Source organism: Lonchura striata, chromosome 1 (genome assembly GCF_050655825.1).
Source record: "Lonchura striata isolate lonStrDom1 chromosome 1, ASM5065582v1, whole genome shotgun sequence".
Classification (NCBI taxonomy): Eukaryota; Metazoa; Chordata; class Aves; order Passeriformes; family Estrildidae; genus Lonchura; species Lonchura striata.
This window is the reverse complement of record NC_140703.1, coordinates 114,338,687-114,360,954: the sequence shown is the minus strand read 5'-3', so window position 1 is coordinate 114,360,954 and position 22,268 is coordinate 114,338,687. Positions and strand designations below refer to the sequence as shown.

General features: G+C 43.7%; 1 protein-coding gene across 8 annotated transcripts in view; it reads right to left on the bottom strand.

The window, feature by feature from the left end:
- PRDM15 (PR/SET domain 15) overlaps window positions 1-21,314 on the bottom strand; it is a 31,681-nt gene extending 10,367 nt beyond the window's left edge. For 2 of the 8 annotated variants that reach the window (XM_021540336.4, XM_021540337.4), the window contains exons 1-14: window positions 21,185-21,314; window positions 17,485-17,531; window positions 14,217-14,310; window positions 11,867-12,020; window positions 10,914-11,166; window positions 9,574-9,699; window positions 7,178-7,276; window positions 6,176-6,403; window positions 5,397-5,532; window positions 4,207-4,388; window positions 3,467-3,561; window positions 2,599-2,686; window positions 1,745-1,912; window positions 553-647 (exon numbers count right to left, since the gene is read on the bottom strand). In XM_021540336.4, coding sequence (XP_021396011.3) covers window positions 553-647; window positions 1,745-1,912; window positions 2,599-2,686; window positions 3,467-3,561; window positions 4,207-4,388; window positions 5,397-5,532; window positions 6,176-6,403; window positions 7,178-7,276; window positions 9,574-9,699; window positions 10,914-11,166; window positions 11,867-12,020; window positions 14,217-14,310; window positions 17,485-17,521 — 1,755 coding nt within the window. In that variant the 5' untranslated portion in view covers window positions 17,522-17,531; window positions 21,185-21,314. Of the gene's footprint in view, window positions 1-552; window positions 648-1,744; window positions 1,913-2,598; window positions 2,687-3,466; window positions 3,562-4,206; window positions 4,389-5,396; window positions 5,533-6,175; window positions 6,404-7,177; window positions 7,277-9,573; window positions 9,700-10,913; window positions 11,167-11,866; window positions 12,021-14,216; window positions 14,311-17,484; window positions 17,532-20,244; window positions 20,384-21,184 lie in introns of those variants that run through there. The other 6 variants (XM_021540338.4, XM_021540339.4, XM_085586906.1 and 3 more) reach the window with 6 other exon arrangements.
- Between the last annotated feature and the right edge of the window lie 954 nt (window positions 21,315-22,268).

Genomic DNA, 22,268 nt, shown 5'->3' with positions numbered 1-22,268 from the left:
TTCTCCATGGAAAAGGATTCCCAATGCACACAGTCAACTCCAGCTGTTTACAACCAGCCAGAAAAACTCTATTTTAAATAACATAAGCCATGAGATTCCACTGACACACACAGTGGCCATGTGACACTCTACATTGTGCTGCATGTCCTGAGCAAAGTTCAGGCCTGAAATTCACTTTTGTGCTAACAGCTCCCACCATCCATGGCCACAGTGGGCTTGGATGAATAATGGAGCTACAGGTGTTTGAAGAGGAATTTCCTGACTGGACTCCACACCCTCCCTGGGCAGCTGTTCCAGAGCTCTGCCACCCTCAGTGTGAGGAATTTCTTCCCCATGTTGAGGTGGAACTTCTTGTGTTTTATTTTATGGCCACTACTCCTCGTGCCATTGCTGAGCACCACCAAAAAGAGTCTGGCACCATCCTCTGACACTCCTTGGAGATATTTAAATGTATGGATGGATCCCCTCAGTTTCCTCCTCTCTGGACTGAACTGCAGCACCCCTGGAAGCACAGTGCAGAGTTTCTCATGGCTCACTGGCACAAGCTCCTACCTTTCCACACACGGGGCACCCCGAGGGCTCCTTCTTGTAGCGAACCATGCTCTCCGTGCTGTGCTCAAAGTCTTCTCTCTTCACACGCCTCACCCCTTAACACAGCAGTCCCCATCAAAAAAAAACAAAACAAGAAATAAACCATGGCTTTCCACTCCAGCCTGCAGGCCTGCTCAGGAGGAGATTGGGAAGAAGAGTGAAACACTGGGAAAGGCCTCAATGCAGGGTTTAATTGCTAACAAAAGGGTGATTTCTAAATTAAACTGTGTTTTAAGAATATAGAAGCAGTCTGCCAAAGTGATGTGTTATGGCTTATTGGTTATTAAAGCAGCTGTAAAGTGACTGAAAACACTTTTGTCAACACCAGGAAACAGGCAGATCTAGTAGGCCTTGGCACTTGGCACTTCAATCTGGTATCTGGCCCAGAAATTCACCCTCACTAAGAAAGAGGAGAGAAGTCTCTAAGGAGAGATGCAACCATCCAGCTATCAGCTGTAATGCTCAGAGAGGATTTCAGACCTCTTTCTCTGCTACTGTCTGTAGGGCAGAGGGCTCCTGCTCTTCTGTGACAGCTGAAAATGAGACACTGCCAGTGCCATACAGCCCCTTATCCTCTGGTTCATGACACAAAATAAACAATCTGGCTGGTTATTTTTTTTAAATCACTTTTGGTTCTATCATCTAAGTCACTAACCACATTCTAGTACATGTTGAGCAATGTACCAACTTTTTCCAGTCTTTGAGTACTTAGATGCTTGAAATTTTGAACAGCAAACTCTCATAATCTCATTTTCATGTATTCTCAAGTGTTTCAAAGCTATCATGCCACTGACATTGTATTTCTGTAGTAGACACTCACAGCTGTATATGGCAAGTTAACTCTCTGCCTTCAGATTTTCAAGTTACCACACAAATTTTAAAAAAGGAAGAACAGGATGCAAAGAAAGAAAAATATATACTTAAAATAGACAGTCTAAACTGCTGCCATGACTGTTTATAGCTCTGGACCCACTATTGTTATTTTTCATAAATGTCACATTTTGCTGAAACTTGAAATTCTTGACCAGGTAACTGATTAAAAAAAAGACAGCCACCATTCAAGAAGATCTATTGCACACTATCATTTCCTTAACCTGCCCACCTCCACTGCTGTTTCAGGAGAAATAATTAGGTTCATCTGCAGTAAATTTACCTTCCAAGTGCCGCCTCTGATGGTCCAGCATGACATCCTTCCTGTAGAACATCTTATTGCAGATCTCACATGCAAACTTCTTATCCCCGTGCTTTTTCTTGTGTTTTGAAAGGTTGCTGTTTGTAGAGAAGAATCTGAAACACATCTCACACTGGAATGTCTTGTCATCTGTAAGCAAGAGAAATCATGCAGCTCTTTACAGCTGGAAAGAGGTTTTGTATGTTTGTGAGACAGGTGGTTCCTCTGTTGGATCTGGGTTTTCAACATTTAATCCATCACTATACTCTAAGGGCAATTACCTGTATGATTCTGGACTGAACATTATTGTGGGGCCATAAAAGTAATCAGGATGTAATTTTCTGAGCATAAGATCACAGCAGAAATAATATGAGTAACCACAAGGGATGGCTATGGGAGAAAAGGACAGGTTGGATTGATACAAAGAAAAAAACATTTAGAGACTACTGCAAGTATAAAGCTAAAGAAAACTGTAATTCCAGAAAACTACAAATTACCACTAATACTGCTCCTATATTCAGTTCCTCTCTTTCAGAGGAGTGATGTGGAACTTAGTTTCAGGGAAAAAAGTTAAACAGAGATGATGAGACAGATTATCTGTGAACAAAGTGAGGATATTACACAGGTGAACAGGAGATACTAAAAAAACCCAGTTCCTAAGTGGATGTATTGCTCTACAGATCACTTTTCTTACAAAAAAAACCAGGTTGCTTGTTGTGATGATGACAAAAACCTAAATCCCTACTCCCCTTCTGCAGTTTCTCTGCTGAGATGGATTTGGGGACATCTTCCCAGAATGGAGCAGAGATGCCAGAGGAGCAGTTACCCACGCTCACCTGTCCTGCAGTTGTGGAATTCCAATGCACTCTCTATCCGAAAGGCCTTTTCACATGTGGTGCACTTGTATCTGTACTCACTGTCCACCTGAGCATCAAAAACAGGAAAAGCCAAGTCACAATTGACAGAGAAATTCTAAACCTCAAGTATCTCTTCAGTTTTCTGTCCTTTCCAATTTTTAATCCTTCAAGAGGGCATTTATCTACACAGCGGTGCAAAATTCTGATGCTGTCTTATCCTGCCATGTTGCTACATCTGAGCTATTAAAAAACTCCAAGGACTATGCTCCTGTGTGGATGTGGAATATCTTCCTGATATCCCCCTGGTCGAACACAGAGAAAGAATGTTTGAGAAGCAAGATTTGATCTGACTCATCTTCCAGAAGAGGTGGCAGCAATCTGAGAGTTAAGGACCCTGGTGCCAAGCAACAATGGAAATTTTCATTAATAAGGTGCCACTACAGCTGTGCTTAATATTTCTACAGCAGCAGCATCAAAAGGCAGAGTTCACACATTAAGGGAATGATAAGTGGGGAGAAATCAAACAGGACAAGCAAACAAGAATGGAGCAACCCTATTTAGCAGCATAACTCAAGTCAGATCTCACTTCTGTATCATGCAGGTCCAGCTAATTCCAGCTTGTCTTGCTGGAAGTGATGCCTGAAAGCAATTTTCTATAGGAAAAGGGCTTGCACATGCTCAAAATCACTTTTCAAATCCATCAATTATTCTAAGATAAGATGTTGGCATACCCTCTCTGTTCTTTCTCACTCACATGGGATACCTGCTACCATGAACTGGGCACGCTCACACCTGGAATCTCTCTGTGCCTTTCCACATAAACCCTGCAAGAACCCCTTCCACTCACTTCATTCCTGCTGTGCTTGTATGAAACGTGCTGCTTCAAGCTCTCCTTCCTGCTGAACAGCTTTGCACATTCCTCACATTTAAACAGTTTGTCACCTGAGGGGATCAATCAAGATGAAAGGGAAGTAGTCAGTGATTGATAATAACCAACTCCAGGCAAGGCAGGGGAAACTAAAGCACAAGCAACTGCAAACAAACAGGCTAGTGATGAAAAATTTAGTAATTCAAGAGATCTAACCAGTGGATTTTAACCATTTCCAACAATTTTGGTTTAGTTCCCCCACCCTTTTTCAGTGATGATTTTTCATGGAACCCTTAGAACAGGACACAGACCCCTGGAACTGCAAACCACAGGTGGAAAAAACCTGTCATTTACACAGCTATGTTACCCATGTGCCTGTGAAGGTGGGGGTGATATTTATTTATCAATTTAAAGGCAATAAAAGCTTTGGAAAAAACCATCACATCCTTGCCCTCATTTAAAAGAGGTACCTAATTCAAATTTTAAATACTTTCAATTTCAATTTTGGACTATTATCTTCTCATGCTTTGGTCTGAAAAATTAAAATAGTTTCCTAGAGAGAGTGAAAAGAAAGAAAAAAGCAAAACCAGCTCTTATAAATACATATCCCAATACCTAAAACGAGCACTGCTGTTTAACTCAAAGGTGGAACCAACACACAAAAAAAATCAAATCAAAGACACAAAATCAATGCCCAGGCAAGGGAAAATCCAACCCACCATGAGAACGGATGTGCCTGCTGAGGTTGCTGCTGTTCTGGAAGATCTTACTGCAGATGCTGCACTGATAGACCCTCTTGTGCTCCCCCAGCTGCTTTATCAGCTTCCGCCGAATCCCGTGTCTACTGGAGAGAATTAAACTTCTTTTGAGGGACATGGTGTTTTGGTGATGAGCAAACCTACTGGATTAGAGAGAAAGGCAGGGACTGAAAGCTATCCCACAGGTTGCAACAGAGTTCCACCAGCTAGCAAAAACTAGAGGAGTGTTAAACTCAGCTCCTGGCAGGAGGAAGGGGGGCCTGGATGGAGCTTCCCCAGCTCCAAGGTGCTCCCCTGGCCACCCCCTGGAAGCTGCAGGTGTCACTCATTCCCAATTTTCTTCACCCAGAACCAACGAGGCAAAAAGCAGCAGCAGAGAATCTCTTTGCAGGCCTCTCAGAGGAACAGAAAGTGCTGATGTTTTCAGAGCAGAACAGATCCTATCTCAGCTAGGGAAGCCTGGCAGCCCCCCTGTAAAAGCTGTATTTGGGCAGAGGGCAACAGAGTGCCAAGCAGCACTGTGCCATTTCCCAGCACAACCACCTGCTGAAATGCCTTTTTGATGGCTCTGTGTCTACTAAGGACTTCAATATATACCATTACTAGCCAATTCATAAAAACTGAGTGCTCTATAATACAAAATAAAAGAAAATTCTAAAGGCAAATTTTACTAAGACAAAAAGACATATAAGAATCTGAATTAATCATGTGATACTTAAGAGTCTCCCTGAGGTTCTGTTATACTGAAGTTTTCCCCTCCTACTGCTCTAAATCTGGAGTATTACATGCAAAATCAACATGAAGTCATTCATGAGCTAAGATGACAAGCAAAACTGAATAATAATAATGATTAACATATTCTGAAAGAAAAAATCGCTTTGCCTGTCTTATCACTAAAATTCAATGGGAGCAAATTTCACCTTGCAGCTGCAGGAGGCTTTTGGAAACACAGAATAAAAGCAGTAACACGATGAAAAAATAAATTTTCATTTATATTATGTTCCAAAATCCTACCAGTGTACAAGTGGCACTCAAAATCACCTCTTGAAGGAGCAGCAGCATCACATAATTTTATGCTGATAAAAAAGAGCATCTGTGGGCCCAGAAGTTGAGCAGAACTGTTGCATGCTACATCATCCCAGAACACTTACTTTGTCACTGAGCTGATGCTGTTTGTGGTGCTGGGCATCTTTCCTAAAACCAAGTCCATAATCTTCTCTTCTGGAGCTGGAGGCAGGGTCACCTCCTCTGGAGGGACCTCGGTGACAGCGTCAGCCACACATTCCACTGCACACACACCAAAGAAATACAGACAGCAGTAATGTGAACAGCTGGAAATAAAACCTCAAATGCAGGAGTTGTAATTAGATGTGGCACTGGTCAAATGAATTGTCCACAAGGAAAGAATTCAAAGAATCATAGAACAGTGTGGGTTGGAAAGGATTCTTAAAAATCTAACCCAACCCCCTGCCACAGGCAGGGACATCTCTTTCTAACACCTTTTTCTAACTTCTTACATTTCCAATCTATTACTCAGGGTCAGTTAACCAAGGATCATGAAATTTCCCATTAGACATTCCTTCAAGGAAGGTAAAGCCCTTTCCAAACTAAACTTGAGGTAGAGAAAGATTTGTCCTCTTGAGAGGAAGGATGCTTCCTCTCCTGTTCCTTCTTGCAGTTCCAAAAATACGACCCTGTGTTACTCCAGGGCTCTCTACAAACCATCACAGAAGAAGGCAGGTGACTGGCTGTAGGTGCTGCCTTCAAGGCCCTCAGAAATAACTAACAAAACTTGTAAATTGGCAGCTTTAGTGATCTAACTAAAAACCTCCATCTTGTCTCTCACTGCTTTTTAGGCCTTTCTTTAAAGAAATTGTCAAAGATGTATAAGCAGATACATTGCTTAGCATTTTCTATATTTCTGTTTTACCTGCAGAATCTTTCTCTTCATCAATGACAAGAGGTGTTTCTACTTTTGCTGTTTTGGCTTTTCTTCCCCTCCTGGCCTTTCTCCTTGAGTCTGTGCTGGCACTGGCTACATCACTTGCCACTGGCTGATCTGCTGGCACAGCCTCTGCTGCCTTCTCTGCTTTCTCAGCATCATTTTGGCTGCTTGGGGAGGCACCTTTGGCTTGTTCCAGGTGACTCAGCAAGTGCTCTGAAAGGACAGAGAAGAACAAGAGATTAAGGAAGAAATTTTCCTTAAAATTCTCAAATGGAACTCACTGAAGCCCATCTATCAGGTCCATTTCAGTTTGCAGAGACTTACTTCAAATTATTTCAAAAGCAGCCACAATACCTTCACAAATCAAAGCCTACAATTTATTCAACAAGAACTGGATTTTTAAGATTTGTTGATATCACAGTAAAAAGTCTGTGTTTCTAACAATGGGTACGTTTTTCCAAATGCCCAAATTATTTACTGACCTAAGTCCCCTTTTCAAAAAAGATTCACCAAATGGCCAAAGCTTCTAAATAATTTTAAGCTCTTCTGAAAAAAACTGCATAAAATAGCTGCAAATGAAATGCAGAAAAGAAACATGTCCTTCATTACCTTTACTAAATCTGTGCCATAAATGAACAACAGATGGACAACATCACAAAGTATAACCTGGCATCACTGACCTTTACACTGCTCATGCACCTCCCCATCCTTGAGCTTCCTGCCAGCCACATCATCTTCTAGATATCAGTTTTATTTTTTCTAGATTCAACATTACAGCTGTTTGTCCAGAGACTGAACACTGCCATGGTCAAAACATCCAAAATATCCTTGTTCTACCTTCCCTACTACTGCTTTCCTTAGAGGAACACAAAATTTAATTATTTTGTCTTACTGCACCATGGATGGTGCATGGCTTCACAGCCATGGGAGAGCAGAATTCTGCTGATGATTCTCAGTGCTCTCCCATGAATTTCTAGCACTTCCTACCTGTCAGCAGCTGGGGCTCTTGGAAAGCAGATGAACACACTTTACACGTCCACAGGCTGGGCTTTGCTTCTGCTGTTCCACTGCCTTCTGGAGTGTTCACTAAATCACAACAAGAAATACTGAAATACTCTGAAAATGGGGAGGTGGTAAAACCCCTGTAGCTTTGTTTATCTTGCAGTAATTCCTTGACTATCACAAGGTACAATTTAAGCAGCAAGAGGCCCCTGGGGGCAACTGGGACCATTTCAGGATTCTCCCAACATGAAGAGTTGAACGATCAGAAGATATAAATTATACCAGGAGAGAGTACCAGTGCCCTTGTAAAATCCTGAGGGCTCCTTTATCACTTTCTAAAGAACTGTGTTCATAAAAGCCATGACATAAAGCAATTTTTAGCACTTTTAAAAACAGAGCTACCAGTCTTCTTATGGGTTAGCTGAGGACAGAAGCATGAGAAATCTCTGCGAAGGGCATTGCAAAGTAAGAACATTTGGATTAATGGAAGTAAGGGTGAGGACAATGAAAACCCACATTTCAGCACTTTCATTAATTAGATGTGCTACGAAATCACCATACTAATACTTTAATTAACACATCAACTCAAGAAAGGTGAAGAACTTAGGGCAAAAATGAAACTGGAATTAAAAAAAAAATAGGAAGAGTAACTCCGTTCACAGTCCTTTGTATTTCAGTCCTTATGTGATATCTTTGAAGCTGTCAAGAGGATCTGATAAATCTGGACTGATTCAGAGATTTTTTTGGCACACAAAAAGATGAATAAGCCTCCTTCTGCAGAGGAGGAGGATGACACTGAAGTCAGGGTAAGTGAATGGCAGCACAGGGAGTTCAAATTGTGCCTCAGTTTCTGCCACAGATTTCCTAGATGATCATTACATGCCAGCTCATCTTCTCTGAGGACCCCATCTGTAAAGGGACAGTAAAGTTCCTCCTTCTTTTCAGTGTTGGTTCTTAAACTAAAATAAAGGATTTTCTGAGGCAGAGGCTGTTCCCTGCTGCAAGATACATTCAACATTCTGCACTACAGAGGTGTGATCTCATCCATGCTGCAATAAATAAATTAATAAAAAATCACTTGGCAATACAGCAACAAAAATTCCCTCTTCACAGCTGCATAAAGAACTACTTGAGGACTCTGCCCAGGAGGACAAAAGCAGCAAACCAACATTCTGTGTAAGTTCACTGTGCCTGTCTCTGCACTTCCCTTGCTCCTTAGTTACTCCTTTACTGGTTTGTCAGGAAGAGTCAGATCCTTCTTAAGTTCCCACTTCTTCAGGCTTCCAAGGCAACTTGGCTGACTTGGAACCACAGATCTGACAGCTGGCAACTGCTTGGTATGACTTGAGGCAAACAGAATCAAAAGAAGAAAATTTTGTTTTGGAAATACCAAATCAGTGGGAACACCTCAGGGTTCCCAAAATATAAAGGCAGCATTTTGTTTCTACTGAAGTTGAACTTTCAGGCAGTACGGTGAAGGATGTAGTAGGGGCTGCTCCAATTCTTCATTTTACCTCTGAAAAAATCAATAATGCCAAACTGAAAGACAACTCCCCAGTCAACTTCACAGTTTAGCTGTGACAGAACCCAAGCTGAAAAATGGATCCTCTGTACACGTCTGCAACAACTTCCCTCCTTTCCTCCCAGCTACTTTTAATAAGAAAAGTTTAGGAGAATAACCTCTCAAGGAGCAGACCTAGAATGGTTTTATTTTGATCTTGTGTACTCTGAGTGTAATTTTTGAAATTTGTGTCAAGTGGGTTCTTAATGTCACTGTTCCACTTTGCAGAGACTGGGAGGAGGGAACAATGCTTTGTAATGAATCTCTGGGACACAGTTCCTAAGACACTACCAGATATTTCCTAAGCCATGTGTTCTTTGTCAAGAGGATATGTATTACTTAAAAGTTTATTGAAATTTGAGTTTCTGTAATTTAGAACAGTCTGAATTCTAATAGTGGCATATATTGTAATTTGGGGATGGCCAGTGTTCTTGTCATTTCCAAATATTTGAAATGTTTTCTTCTAGAACTTGACCTGATTGTTCGAATTACTATACTTTGCACAGGCAGAATGAAGATTTTCTTGGGGATTACTCCCATCTAGCACTAACCACCTCCAAAGTCAGAAGCACTTGTGGTTTTCATGAAGATAATCTGCCTAGAAGTTTATTGGCCTTTCTGTAATTTTTTAACCTGTGTATGTACTTTAAGTACTGTGCCCATGAAAATGAAATGAAAAAAATCAGGATTTTAAATCCTCTCTAAATTGTATTTGCCAGAAGTTATATATCTCCATAATACACATGTAGGAGTGTTGCACCTAACAGCTCTGCAAACCTGTATCCTTTATCTTCCTTAAGAGCACCGTAATTTTGCATACCTGCTGGATCAGCTGCTAGTATGCTGGATTTCTTGTTTTTCTTATGAGGTAAGACAGCAGATGAAGGTTTTGAAGAGACCTTATTATTCCCCTCTTTATCAGACTCCATTGCTACCAAGGATGTATCTGTGAAGAGGAAAAAAGAGTTCATCTTCTTTACTGCCCAGACCCTTTGACTCTTGCTCTGTGCTGAGGGCAGCAACCACAGTCAGAAAGTTTTAATCTGTAACAGGCCTGCAAATAACATTCTAATGGAAAATTTTAACCAGGGCATTCTTATAGCTGAATCTCACCCACTGTGCCTTAAATATTCTGGAGTGTATGTACCATGAAGTGCTGAACAAAGACTGCAGGGCATACATCAACAGTATTTTTAAATACCCACAATCCCCAAAACATGCATGAACAGGTTAAATTAAAGAGGTAAAATATGAAACCTCTCAGTTAATACCAACTGGAAACATCTCAGAGTTCAGAAACATATCAACTGCATCGATTCAGATGTAGCACTTCAGACTCTGCTTAGGATCAAGGGCAACCATAAAGCTGACACTGGTTGCAATGGCCTCTTTCCAAATTTGTCACCCCAAATTATACCCAGCAGAGCAGTAATAACATCCAGGGAGTACTCCCAGCTCAAGAGCAGGAAGAAAATGCCCTTTCAATACTAAAGGATCTTGCCTTTCAGCTGTAGAAAAGTAGGAGAAAACAAAGGGGAAAACACTGGAACTTGTGGCAATTCTAAATCAGATCCTAAAATATCTGCTGCCTTTCTTTCCAATGCACAGCCACGTGAATCTTACTCTAGTGGGTCCCATGCAAAGCTGCTTAAGAGAAATCTATTTTTTTAGAGCTGTGTAACAGTTCTGTGCAAAACAAAACCATTTTCACTGCAACTGTAACATATCTGTGCAAAACAAAACAATTTTCACTGCAACTGTAACAGATCTGTGCAAAATCAAACCATTTTCACTGGAACTGAAGAATGGCTTTTTTAGCAAATCTGCACACACATTTCTCTGATAATTGAGCTCCTTTGCTGTCCTACCCAGAAATTACTTGATACAACCACCAAATCATTAGTTAAGGACTATTTATCCAGTCTGTCCGCTCTGAAGAGGATGAACCATTAACTAGGCCACCTGTTTTAAAAAAACCTGGCTGTATCACGGTGAAGAATCTCCACTTTCCTCTTGCAGAGCACCCACGTGTGCAGGCTGGCCTGACTCTGCAGGATAAGAACCTACTGGATAAACAGCACTGTCAACTCCAACAGCCAGGGACTATCAGTCCCTGCCAGCACTGGGCCCTTAGGAAGGAAGAAAGGCCCCCACACATACCATTGGCAACACTAGTGACCTGCTTCAGCACTGGCTTTTCCATTTTTTTGGCGTAAAAAGCTGCATACCACACTCGCAGCTCAGTCCCTGGGGGGATGTCCTGGCAGGTGGTGAAGTAAATGTCATTGTCATGCTGGAAGGCTGTTAAGTTTTGATGCTCATACTCGGTGGCTGGGCGCACCATCATCATCCAGTTGCAATCATCTTCATTTGTGGTGTCAAAATACACCAGGGGCCCTTCCTTCTGGAACACCTGCCAAGCAAAATGTGCATGGAATAAAAAGCCTAAGAAGTGATACAAAGTTAAGGGAAAATGAGTTATTTTCTGCTTTTGCAGTGGTTTCGTTTCAGAGGACATCAGAAACGAAGCAAGCCTCAAGTCCTGCATCAGGCATCTTTCATTTAGTCACACCTTCAGATGAGACAGAAGACCAAGAGCAAGTTGGGAATAAACTGAACAAAATAATCCCAAGAATTCTTGCTATAGCCACCAGTTTCCCAAAAAATTACTGCACACATGAGTGGAACGGTATCTAAATAGCCAGCAGTCCAAGGCACATTTCTAAATCTTTACTTCTGAGGACATTAGGTATTAGTGGAAATTAAGACTGAATTCCATTCTTAATGTAGCATTTTTACTACCAAAACTTGTCAAGAGAGGAATAAAACAATGCAGGACAGAAAAAAGTCCCACTTATTTTGCATGTTCTGTAAACCTAATGCATATGTGGATCATTAGGCAAATTCAATCAAATTGAAGAGACTCATTAAAAGTACTGAGCTTCTAGTTTGGTTCTTCTGTTCCTTGCCCAGAGAATGTTTGTTTAGCTCATTTCTTACAGGGCACACCTACAAGATGTTCCAAATAATCCCCCTTCATAGCATTAGCATTAATTCATCACACATAAAACTGACTCCTTGCTATTTACTGTTTTACAAATTCTGTGTCTTACCTTCAGGGGAAAAACTGATTCTTTCTCCAGCTTGAGAACTCTCTTGCATTCAAAGGGGCCAAACTGGGTACGTTTCACCAGCTGAGTCAGAGCAAACACTCCCTCAGTCCCATCCTCCAGCTGTCTTATCTCCAAATTAGAAGGCAGAGATGATCTAAGAATTTAAGAGAGAGAAAAAAAAAATCACAGAACTGATTAGGTTGGAAAAGACTTCCAAGATCAGGAAGTTCAACCTTTGGCTGAACACCACCTCATCCAGTAACAGTTAAGCACTGCAGGAACCCGTGGAAGAAAGAAGTCAGCATTAAACACAAGTGTTTCTGTGCTCCCAGCCTCTCTTTACTCTTTTCCCAAACTGGCTTCTGAGAAGAACTAGATGTAGCAAATACTGTTACTACATATAATACACAGAGAACATCTTCCCAAAAATTCACATGACTTTCCCCAGGGTATTGGTTTTACAGACCAAATGCAATTCTGTTTTTTCATGTGTGTGCTAACAGATGAAAAGCTAGAAATAATCAGACAAGCTACTGACCACCCTGTAGAGGTTGATACTGGCAGAACTGCTTTACTGCCTAGATAAAAGGAAATATAAAAAGATTGCAATCACAGTGATAAGAAAATGAATTGAAAAAATATTTTTATTTTGAAACATACAATAAGTAGCATTAGAGACAGGGAAGTTCAGCAGATGTTTCTCTACACTTCTTTTTTAACCATAAAGCATCCATTTTATTTTTTCAGTAAGACAGAAGGAGCAACAAATATGGTTAAGCAAGCAGACTGTTCTTAAAAGATTCATATCCAGTTTGTGGTTAAACTTGCCCTCGACCTCAGCTAACTCATTTTCAGTTACTGTTACCCAGATGTAAAGGCTGTAATTAAGTTTCTTCCTTCCTTTTCTTATCTAACCTGATTTCAGCTGAAAACTCTTCAGGAAAATAAATACATTTAGCTGCAAAAAAGTCAATTTTTAATTCTGCTTTCAAGTCTATGGTCCAGCAGCCCACACTTCCACTAGGGAAAACTTTGCATTTGCATGTCAAAAGGAGATTGAAAACCAGAGCATGCACCATATCTGCAAACATTCCCAGCTGGAACATCTTGACATTAAAGTGCAAGCTAAAAAATAGAAAAAGGTAGGAAATAGTAGTTTGTCACGGAATGTGTGTAGTACAGGCTAGACACTTACTGCACTGCACATTTTTTGTATATAATAAAAGCACCTCCCTTGCCAGCTTCTAGTATTCCAACGGGTATTTTTAAATTACCTGAAGCACCTGTAGTGTTAGGGCTGTTAACCATTAACAGCTGCTGGAGAGGATCATCCAGGGCAGGTTTCCAGGCACAGGAAGGCAGTGCCTAGCAGGAACTGCAGGGAAATTCCTTTTCTGGGAAGGCCAAGAAAAGCAGGGGCAGCTCCTGCACAGTGCAGCCACTGTACTTGGTGGGACACCAGGAGCATCCTGCTGTGGCCAAGGGGTCGTGGCACCCAGGGGGCAGATCCAACACACCACTATTTGTTATAAAATGATGCTGGGAATGCACAGCATGGCCTACACAGCCAGGATGTGCCAGACTTGCTGCCCACGTGCCTCTTTTCTGCCTGTGACTTCCCAAGAAGAAATATGGAAGCCCTGCACACATTATATAACACACAAAGCCATCTGAACACTTCCCTTTTTGGATCTGTATTACACCTTCACAATGGTTGGCTCTTTTCCTTAGCCTTACATTCTACACCTTAATATGAATTTTGCTGACAGGGTCTGATTGTCTCTCCCTGTAAAAATCACTACTCAGTGTTGTTTTCTCCCAACTAGATTGAGTCTATTTGCTTCTTTTGGCAAACACGAGTGTTTCTGCTGCGCTGTCACAGATTTGCTGACAGAACTATTACCCCTAATCATTTGCAAAGACCCACAATAATGAGAACAACTTGTTTTGCTTCTAAGTGGAGGAATGAGAGAGTTCATGAATGAAAAATTCTCATGCACTTCTCTGAAATGAATCTGGTGTATCTAAAGGGGATAAAAGTGGCAGGTACTCAACCACGACAGAAGTCATCACCCCATCTGGCACCACCTGACTTCTTGCCAGAAACCTCAGCAAAGAAACCGAGTCCTGATGAGCAGCAAGTTATTTTTTTGGCTTCTATTCAGTGCAGTACTTAAGTGTGTGCATCAATTTTTCTATTTAATCAAGACCATGTGCTTTCCAAGGATTTCTGTCATCCTCTGGGACTTCAGCTTCCAGCTGTCAGTGTGATATTGACTGAACAGCAAATATGCTTTAAAGGACTAACATGGGCATTGGGTTAGTCAGGATTAACAGAAACATTTCTTACCTTGCCCTGCTCAGTACAAAGGAGTCTTTGACTGTCACCACTGGGCCCAGCTCAGGACACTCTGAATCGTGGTACTGCCCACAGTCCTCGCACCCTGCAAGGAACCAAACAGAAAAGGTTGGTGGAAAACACTTTTGTAAGACAGTTCCCTCCCTCTTTCAGGAGAAACCTAGAACTAGGTAAAATACATACATAGAGAGGCAGATATTTATTTATATTGCTTAAAAGAACATAAATAGTTGAGCACTGAGTGGATAGCTGGCAGCTCTGCAGGTGAGATAACACACACTGTGATCAGCACCATCAGAAGACAATTGTTTAAATTCTCTCACAAAGGAAAATAAATGCCTTATACCCACAGTAAATATTATGCTTGAAGATGGCATTATTCTTCAGATAAAGAATAATGCTGCAACACGTAACAGGTAAAGGAAACCACATCACTGCCTTCCTCAGGAGCTGGGCTGTTATGAACAGCTTGGGCAGTGTGGTACTTCCAGTGAGAGGAGGCACAAACCCAGAACCAGCAGCAGAACTGGCACAGGGCTCAGCAGGGCAGCAGCATGTCCTGGGAGGCCAGCTCTGCCTGGCCACACACACTTCTCACCCACAGGCCAGGACAGAGACCTCCAAGGGACCTCCTGGTGCCTTTCCAGACAAGTCAGCTGGCTGCACAACACACTCTGGCCATCTAATTCACCGTCAGCTTAGCTAAATTAACTTTTAGTTTATCTGGCTGTAAATTACCCAGAACTGAGTGGTTCCTAAGAAACAATTTTCAGACAAAGATAATTTGAGGCTTTCTAAAATAAGCTAACTTAACAGGATTCCAAATGCTTATACACTGCTTCACTGTGAAAAAAATAGCTGTCAAACTGCCCTGCTTGGTCAGCTGCTGACACAGCTTCAGGAGAGATCATCACTCAGGGGTTATATTGCTGTGGTGCCTTTTGCATCTGAGCTCCAAGCTTATAAAGGCAAGTCAGGAAAACCTTAAAAAGGTGGAATGTAAGGGTCCTCACACCTTTTTTTGGGAAGACATAACAAAAGCCAAGTAATTACAAGGTATATCCCCTCTGGCAAAGCTACTTCCTAACTGGAAGCTTCTCCCCCCACCAAGCATTCATCCCAGTGAACAACAAGATTTCTAAAACAAGGGATTCCAAGCTGCTTCACATTTCTTCTGGCAAGAAAACCAGCTTAGTAGTGAAAAAATACATATATTTGACAAACAGCATTTCTGGCTGGTGCAACCCCCAAGCCTGGTCACTGCCTCCTGTTGAGCTGTTTGTGCTGCCTTCTGGTGAGCCAAGGAATGAAACAGCCAGCTCTTCACATGATTTTTCAGCAGAAGGAATTTCCCAGCCTGGTTTGCTGTACAGAACCAAAGAGTTATTGTACCAGAGGAAAAGATCCATGGGCAGGTACTACTCACGGAGCACCAGCAGCAAAGCACAGCCTACAGCTGTCCTGTTTACTGTTTCACCATTCCTCTGCTCCAGGTGTGCCCTTAATATTACTGAAATAATCTGGGATAAAAGCAAATTTCCCAAACCAGAGAGGGCAGAGGAATGAGAGGAATGTGTAAACCTGACTGCTGAAAAGAATTGGACTGTCATCCATAAAGGGTTGTCATAACCAAGGAGACAGGAAGGAATAGCCTGAGCAACAGTTTCTCCAACAAGCTTTGCTGTCCAAAGGAAAAAAGCACTTTGTCATTTTCCTCATCTCCTGACTGCATCAGGGCATTCCTCACTTCTGCAAAGCCTCAGAAAGGTGCAGACAGCACTGCCCACAACTACAGGCAGGAATAAACCAGACATTCCTCTCACTCCTCTGCAGAGGAATGACCAAAGCCAGGGGAATATGACAATGACATTGTGTGGCACAGCTCAATATCCAAGAGACCCCCTACAGCAGCCATTCCCCAAAGCTTTTACACCCACCATATGTGACACTTTCAAGAGATTACAGCCACGGGAGAAACACAAAAATAAGCATGGGAATAATCATAAAATACCCCAGGGATGCTGTAGTCACACACTTAATAAAAAGAGAAATTCCAGAATTCTCTTGTCTATGAAATACATATTGAAGGATGTTTATTATTGGGAGTGCAGCGTCATTTATAGTAACTCACTTTTTTAGAACATAAGCAGGCCTCATATCCTGTGGGAAAAACTTAATTGCAGAGAGCACAAGAAAAAGCCCAGTGACCACAGTCCACACTGGAAGGAAGAAAATCATGTTGTGTGACACCTTCTATCTAATTAAGAGTGGTATCACATCCCCACTCTTTTTGCTGTCCACCAGAATCTTTTTATGAAGGGGAAGACAAAGTAACCACTATTGGTATCTGCATCTCAGTAAAAAGGTGAAGAGTCAACACTATTTTTGAAGGAAGCTGGTGGAGGGAGAAAATCAACTTTCTGATAGTTGCCATAAATGCAGCTGTGGAACCATCAGAGGTAAAACACTGTGGATCAAAAAACCCAGGACGTGCTCCATTCTGCTCCGCCCTGACTGGATCCACAACATCTGGGCCCTCTCTGCTCACATCCACATCCCTTAACTCTTTTCCACTGTGACACCAGGTCCTGCATGTGCAGGCTGCTGACAAAGGAGAGGATTAATGTGTGAGCCAAGCCTGCCAGCACAGCTGCAGCAAGCATGGGACACTGCCCAGCCTGGGCACAGCAGTGCTGCAGCCTTTCCTCACCCCCCAGCACCTCAGGAGCCCAGAACCAGTCACAGAGCCCAGCCTGGCACTCAGGGTTACACAGAGGGCACAGCAAGAAGCACAGGCAGTGAATGCCATGAGGGATACCTGCCAGGGCAGCTGGTGCACCTCAAACTGGGCTTGTTCTGAAAGAATTATGAGTCTGCCTGGCCCTGCTGTGGAGGTGCAGATCCCCAAGTGAGGCCAGAGGTCAGAGTTATCCCCAGACACCCCTGGCTGCTAGAGCTGCTTGTATAAACAAAGGGCTTACATGAGTGTTAGACCTTCAATCTCACTCACTTCAGCCATGAAAAAGCTGTGCTGGTTACTCACATTCAGAGGTTTCATTGTGTGTTTGCCAACAGCATCAGAATGTGTATGCTTAAATTACACAACCTCCTCTCTATTCACCCATTAGCTGTTTGAGCCTCCTTTACAAAAAGCAATTTTTCTAAATAAAATCTTAAGTCTGGTTTAGTCTTTCATTTCAAGCATTCTGAGTAGACAAGTCACACACAGTGAGAATTAGATCCTTTTCCTAATACTTACAAATAAACATAATCTCCTCACTGCCATCTTCAGCCATTATTTTAAACCTGCCAAAATACAAAAGACAAAGTTAGTTAGTAAAATTGACTTTTACTTTCTGTATAATATAAACATCTCTTTGTGAAGTAATGGTGCTGACTGACCCAGAGCCCACTCAAACACATTAATGTCCCTGCATGAGTATCCATGGAAAATTAAAGAAATTGAAGTTTTTAAAAAGCCCCCTGGGACTGCTGTATCATTACATGTGTTGCAGACAACACTACCAAAGAAGCCTCAATGTCTGTGGGTTCTCAGGCATTTCTCTGTGAGGAAATGTAGTCTCCTGCTGCTCCCCATCTCTGACAAACTTCCAGCCACTCCTGCATCCCCTGCTAAAAAGCTCCTGTGGAGCCTCAGAACATATAGGGCTAGAATATAATCCAGGTCAGCAGCAACCACTGCAGGAACAAGGCCCAGTGCAACATTTTATTGAACTGTAGTTTTAAAAAATAATCTCTGAAAGGCAGATTATTTATTTAATAAACACAGTAATCTTAAAAACTGCAGATACAGTCACAGATCTCTTCCAGAGGCAAAGGGATATTGTGGTACTGAGCACCAGAAAACCTGGGGAAATAAAATCTTGCCTCTGTCACTACCCTTCTGTGCAATGATAACTAACCAATTTGATTTCACAGTTAAATAAGGTTAATCTATATTCACTTCATTAGTGTCAGTCTATATTAAAAACTTGCATGAACACTATTGTCCCTCAACAATTAAACTATAGCTGGCATAAAGTCTGATTATGTATGGCTAAGACCATAATACAAGCAGAACCTAGGAGAGAGTTTTTCCCTTTTCTACCCCAAAAAAGCTCTCACATAAGCAATTTTGCCAATGCCTCAGAAGAGAGGCAAAGCAACATGAAGATCATGACCCAAGTCTGAGAGAGATGAGGCTGCAAAACAGCAAGTGCATTGGCTAAGAGGAGAGCAGGAAGGAGTAAGAGCCTGAATCTGTGAGAGGGAGAGGAAACATGACAAACCAAACTGACAGAGCCCTGTTTGAAAACAGATAAAGCATTTGTGACTACAGCAACAAAAGCCAAGCCAGAAATGTGGGAGCACAGGCAGTACTCAGGATTGGGACTCTTCAAGCCCTGCCCTCCCCAACTCCACTTGTCTGTCAGCAGCAGGATCCCTCCCTAACACTCACTGCTGTAAGGGGCAAACACTCCCCATCCGTGCCACAAGCTGGCCCCTTCTGGGCTGCAGCTTTTGGGAACTAAGCTCAAATAACAGAACAAACATTTATACAAAAGCCCAATGCTGAGCATGAACAGCAACTCAGGAAATTTCCCCAAAAGCTCTTATCCTGAAAGCAAGGTGAAAAATGCAACAGGTATTTAGGGGAATCCAAGCACAGCACTGCAAAAACAAGTGGTGTAAGTTGATATCAAGAATGGTTTGCTTTGCTTTTTAAACAACACTTTTTTTTTTTTTTTTTAATGCTTTGCACTATTTCAAGAGGGGCATGCCCTGACAAAACTTTAATCCAAAATATGGCTGAATTTATAAATAATGGCCCTGGTCAGTGGTCCAGAGTCACAGTGCAGCCACACCAGCAAAGGCATTCACCCTCCAGGATGTCGCTGTGTCGCATCCTTGGCAAACTGGGGACAAGTGACATTACAGGAGCCTTCAGATGAAAATAGCAACCAAGGGGCGGAGGAACCATCAGCGTTGTTCAAGGTGATGGGGAGGAAGCGTGAAGGGCCCTCACAGGTGCCTCAGGCAGCCTCAGCGATCTGCATTAGCGCACTCCCTCTCTGCAGCAAGGGCTTCTGGTGCTCTACAGCGCTCCTGATCCCTCCTCGCCCCTCGCTCCCAAACAAACACTGCTGCCTGCTTTACAATCCCCAATTACACCCATGTGCTTTACAACTCCTCCTCCCTCAGCTCAGCTGCATTTCCCAGGGGTTTTGGAAATAAACGACACCATGCCACCCGCTCCAGCGGGTAAACAGAGTCACGATGTGCCACTCACACGATGGCACTGAAGACCGGCTGCAGGATTGTTTTTGCCCTCATCTGCTGTTGCTATGGGCCACCTCTGATTTTTTTTTTTTTTCCTCTTTTCAAACATTTGTAACAGAAAAAATACTCCATGAAGTCACTCATCCCACTGCTCCTAATTCTGTTCTTGTCTTGCAGGGATAATCAAAGCTTCTGGGAGTTCCAAGTATTTTTTTATATAAAACAGAGAGTAATCATTAGCAGTCAATAATCAGGAGAAAAGCCACGCAGACAAAATTAGACCCAGTACAAAGCCTAATTCTGACGGCAGTAAAAGAGAAGAAAACCACATTTTTTTATAATTAGACGAGTGATTTTATGCCCGAGTGTAGAGCCACACAGCTATGCACAAAAATTCCAGCTGTGACACAAGCCTTGGAGCACACCTGGAACTTAAGGGAACCCAAATGAAGACACCGAGGAGCTGCAGCATCACATGTACCTGTGCTTGCAGCCCATGAGGTGCAAAGATACTGTCAAGGAACCATTTGAGCTGTAAAAATTTAAAGAATGGATATAAAATCACACTTTCTCCTTATAAACTGCTGAAGAAAGATATCAGGCTCAAGTGCTAAGCTGAGCCATTTTGATCTTGCTAATGGATTAAAAAAAAAAAAAAAAAAGCAGGTCAGAAAAATTAACAGAATGCCTGAAAATCTGTGTTTGAACTTAATGATCAACAAGGTAGAATTAAAATTACCCTTTCTTCAGTCTGAGAATGCCGTGTGTGTGAATAACTTGAGAGCACAAGCAGATGGGTGCTGCACATACGCATGTGGAAGGATGCGCTTAAAAGCGCAGTTTTCCTCATGATGTAGCAGAACTTGTTCATGCTACCGCTCAAAGGAATCGCAGAACATCTGGTAAACTACAGTGAGGCCTTGTGTTTCTTCAGAAAATTAGGGCCATTCTATCAATTATTATTGAGGAGGGAGACAATTTCTAGGCCAGCCGGGGGGCAGGGAGCAACGCAGCAGCTGGCGGGGTCTGCGCCACCTGCCCTTCCCAGCACTTCCCGCGATGGTGCGGATAAACTACACGCAAAGTTTAATGGCCCCGAGCAGAAAACGAGCGTACTGCAGACAACCCCACGTGTGCGAAGCCCCGCAGACCGCTGCTCTCCTCCTTTTGTCTCTCCCAGGGCACACGGCGGGGCAGCGCAGCATCCCCGCGCCTCCCTCCTGCTCCTCTGCCCTCTGGATCACGCCCTCGCACCTGGGAGCTCCAGCCCCCTCCACCCCAGCCCCCCGCGGCCGAGCCGGGCGCTGCCCGCTGCCGGCCCCGCATCCCCGCCGGAGCCCGCCCGCCCCTCAGGGACCCGCCGGGGCCCGGGATCCGGGAGCGGCTCCGCCGGGTTTTGCCTCGGACCCGCCTCGCCCCCTCCGCTACCGCCCTCCCGGCCGCTGTAACAAAGAACAGGCGGCCTGGAGGAGGCGGCGGCGGCGGAGGAGGAGGAGGCGGCGGCGCGGCCGCAGCCAGCGCCGCCGCCCCGGGAGCGCTCGGAGCGGCCGCCGCGCCCGCCCGGCCCCGGCGCGCGGCCCGGGGGCGGCGGGAGGAGCCGCGGCGGGGCGGGCGCGGGGGGTCCCGGGCGGGGGCGGCGGGGAGGGCGCGGCGGGAGGAGCGCGGCGAGCCGGCGTTACCTGCCCCGGGAATGGCCAGACCCGGATCGGATCCGCGCTCCGGGTTCCGATCCGCTCCGGAAACCACGCGCCAGCGGAAGCCGGCGCGGGCGGGCGCGGAGCAGGGCGGGAAGTGTAGTGCGGAGGGGCCGGCCCCGACCCCGGCCTCACCGCCCCACCGCCTCACACCCTCACCCCCTCACCCCCTCACCCCCTCACACCGCCCCACCGCCCGGGCTGCCTCCACCGCAGCGCTCCCGGGCCGGGCGGTGGCCGCGCTGAAGGCGGCGGAGCCCCCGGGTGGCCCGGCCGTGTTTCCCGCTCCTCTCGGGCAGTGCTGGCTGGAGGGTTGGCAGAAGCAGAATCACAGATGGGATAAGTTGGGGAAGAGTTCCAGGAGCATTCAGGTCAAGCTGTGAGCCAACACCACGCTGTCCGGCGGACCACGGCACTACCTCCAGTGTTTCCTCAAACACATCGGGACTGCGCCGCGTCCCCGAGCTGCCCGCTCCAATGTTTTATCACATCACTTGTGAAAAATGCATATTTTATGATTGGCTTTTTGCAAGTGTTACAATGAATGTTATATGTGTAATGTTAGAATGTTATGCTGTATTAATTCTCTTAAATAGTGTGTTAAATATAGTTTGGGTTCCAACACAATGTTAAAATAGAGACTATGTATGTGGGGGGGGGGGGAGTTTTTTTTTTAGGAATGAGATAACTCACTTCGAGGAACGCCTTAATCTTCCAAAGGACAGGAATTTATGGCTTCTTATCAGAATAAATTAATTTCTTCTGGCCTTGCTCAGACACAAAGACACTATGTGGATTAAAGGAAACAGCTGACATACAACAGAGTTTCTTGTTTTAGATAGAATGTATGCACAACCATGGAGGATATATGAACTTGCAACAAGTGTATTGGTTTAAGGGTGATTCCTTTGTTCACAAGACATGCTTTTCGCGACTTAGTATCCAAGAGCATCCAGACATCCATAATTCTTTGCTTTTTATTGTCTTGTAATTGTCCTAACTCTAAACTTTATTACTCAAAATTGTATTACTATTTTTATAACCATTTTATTATTATTAAGCTTTTAAC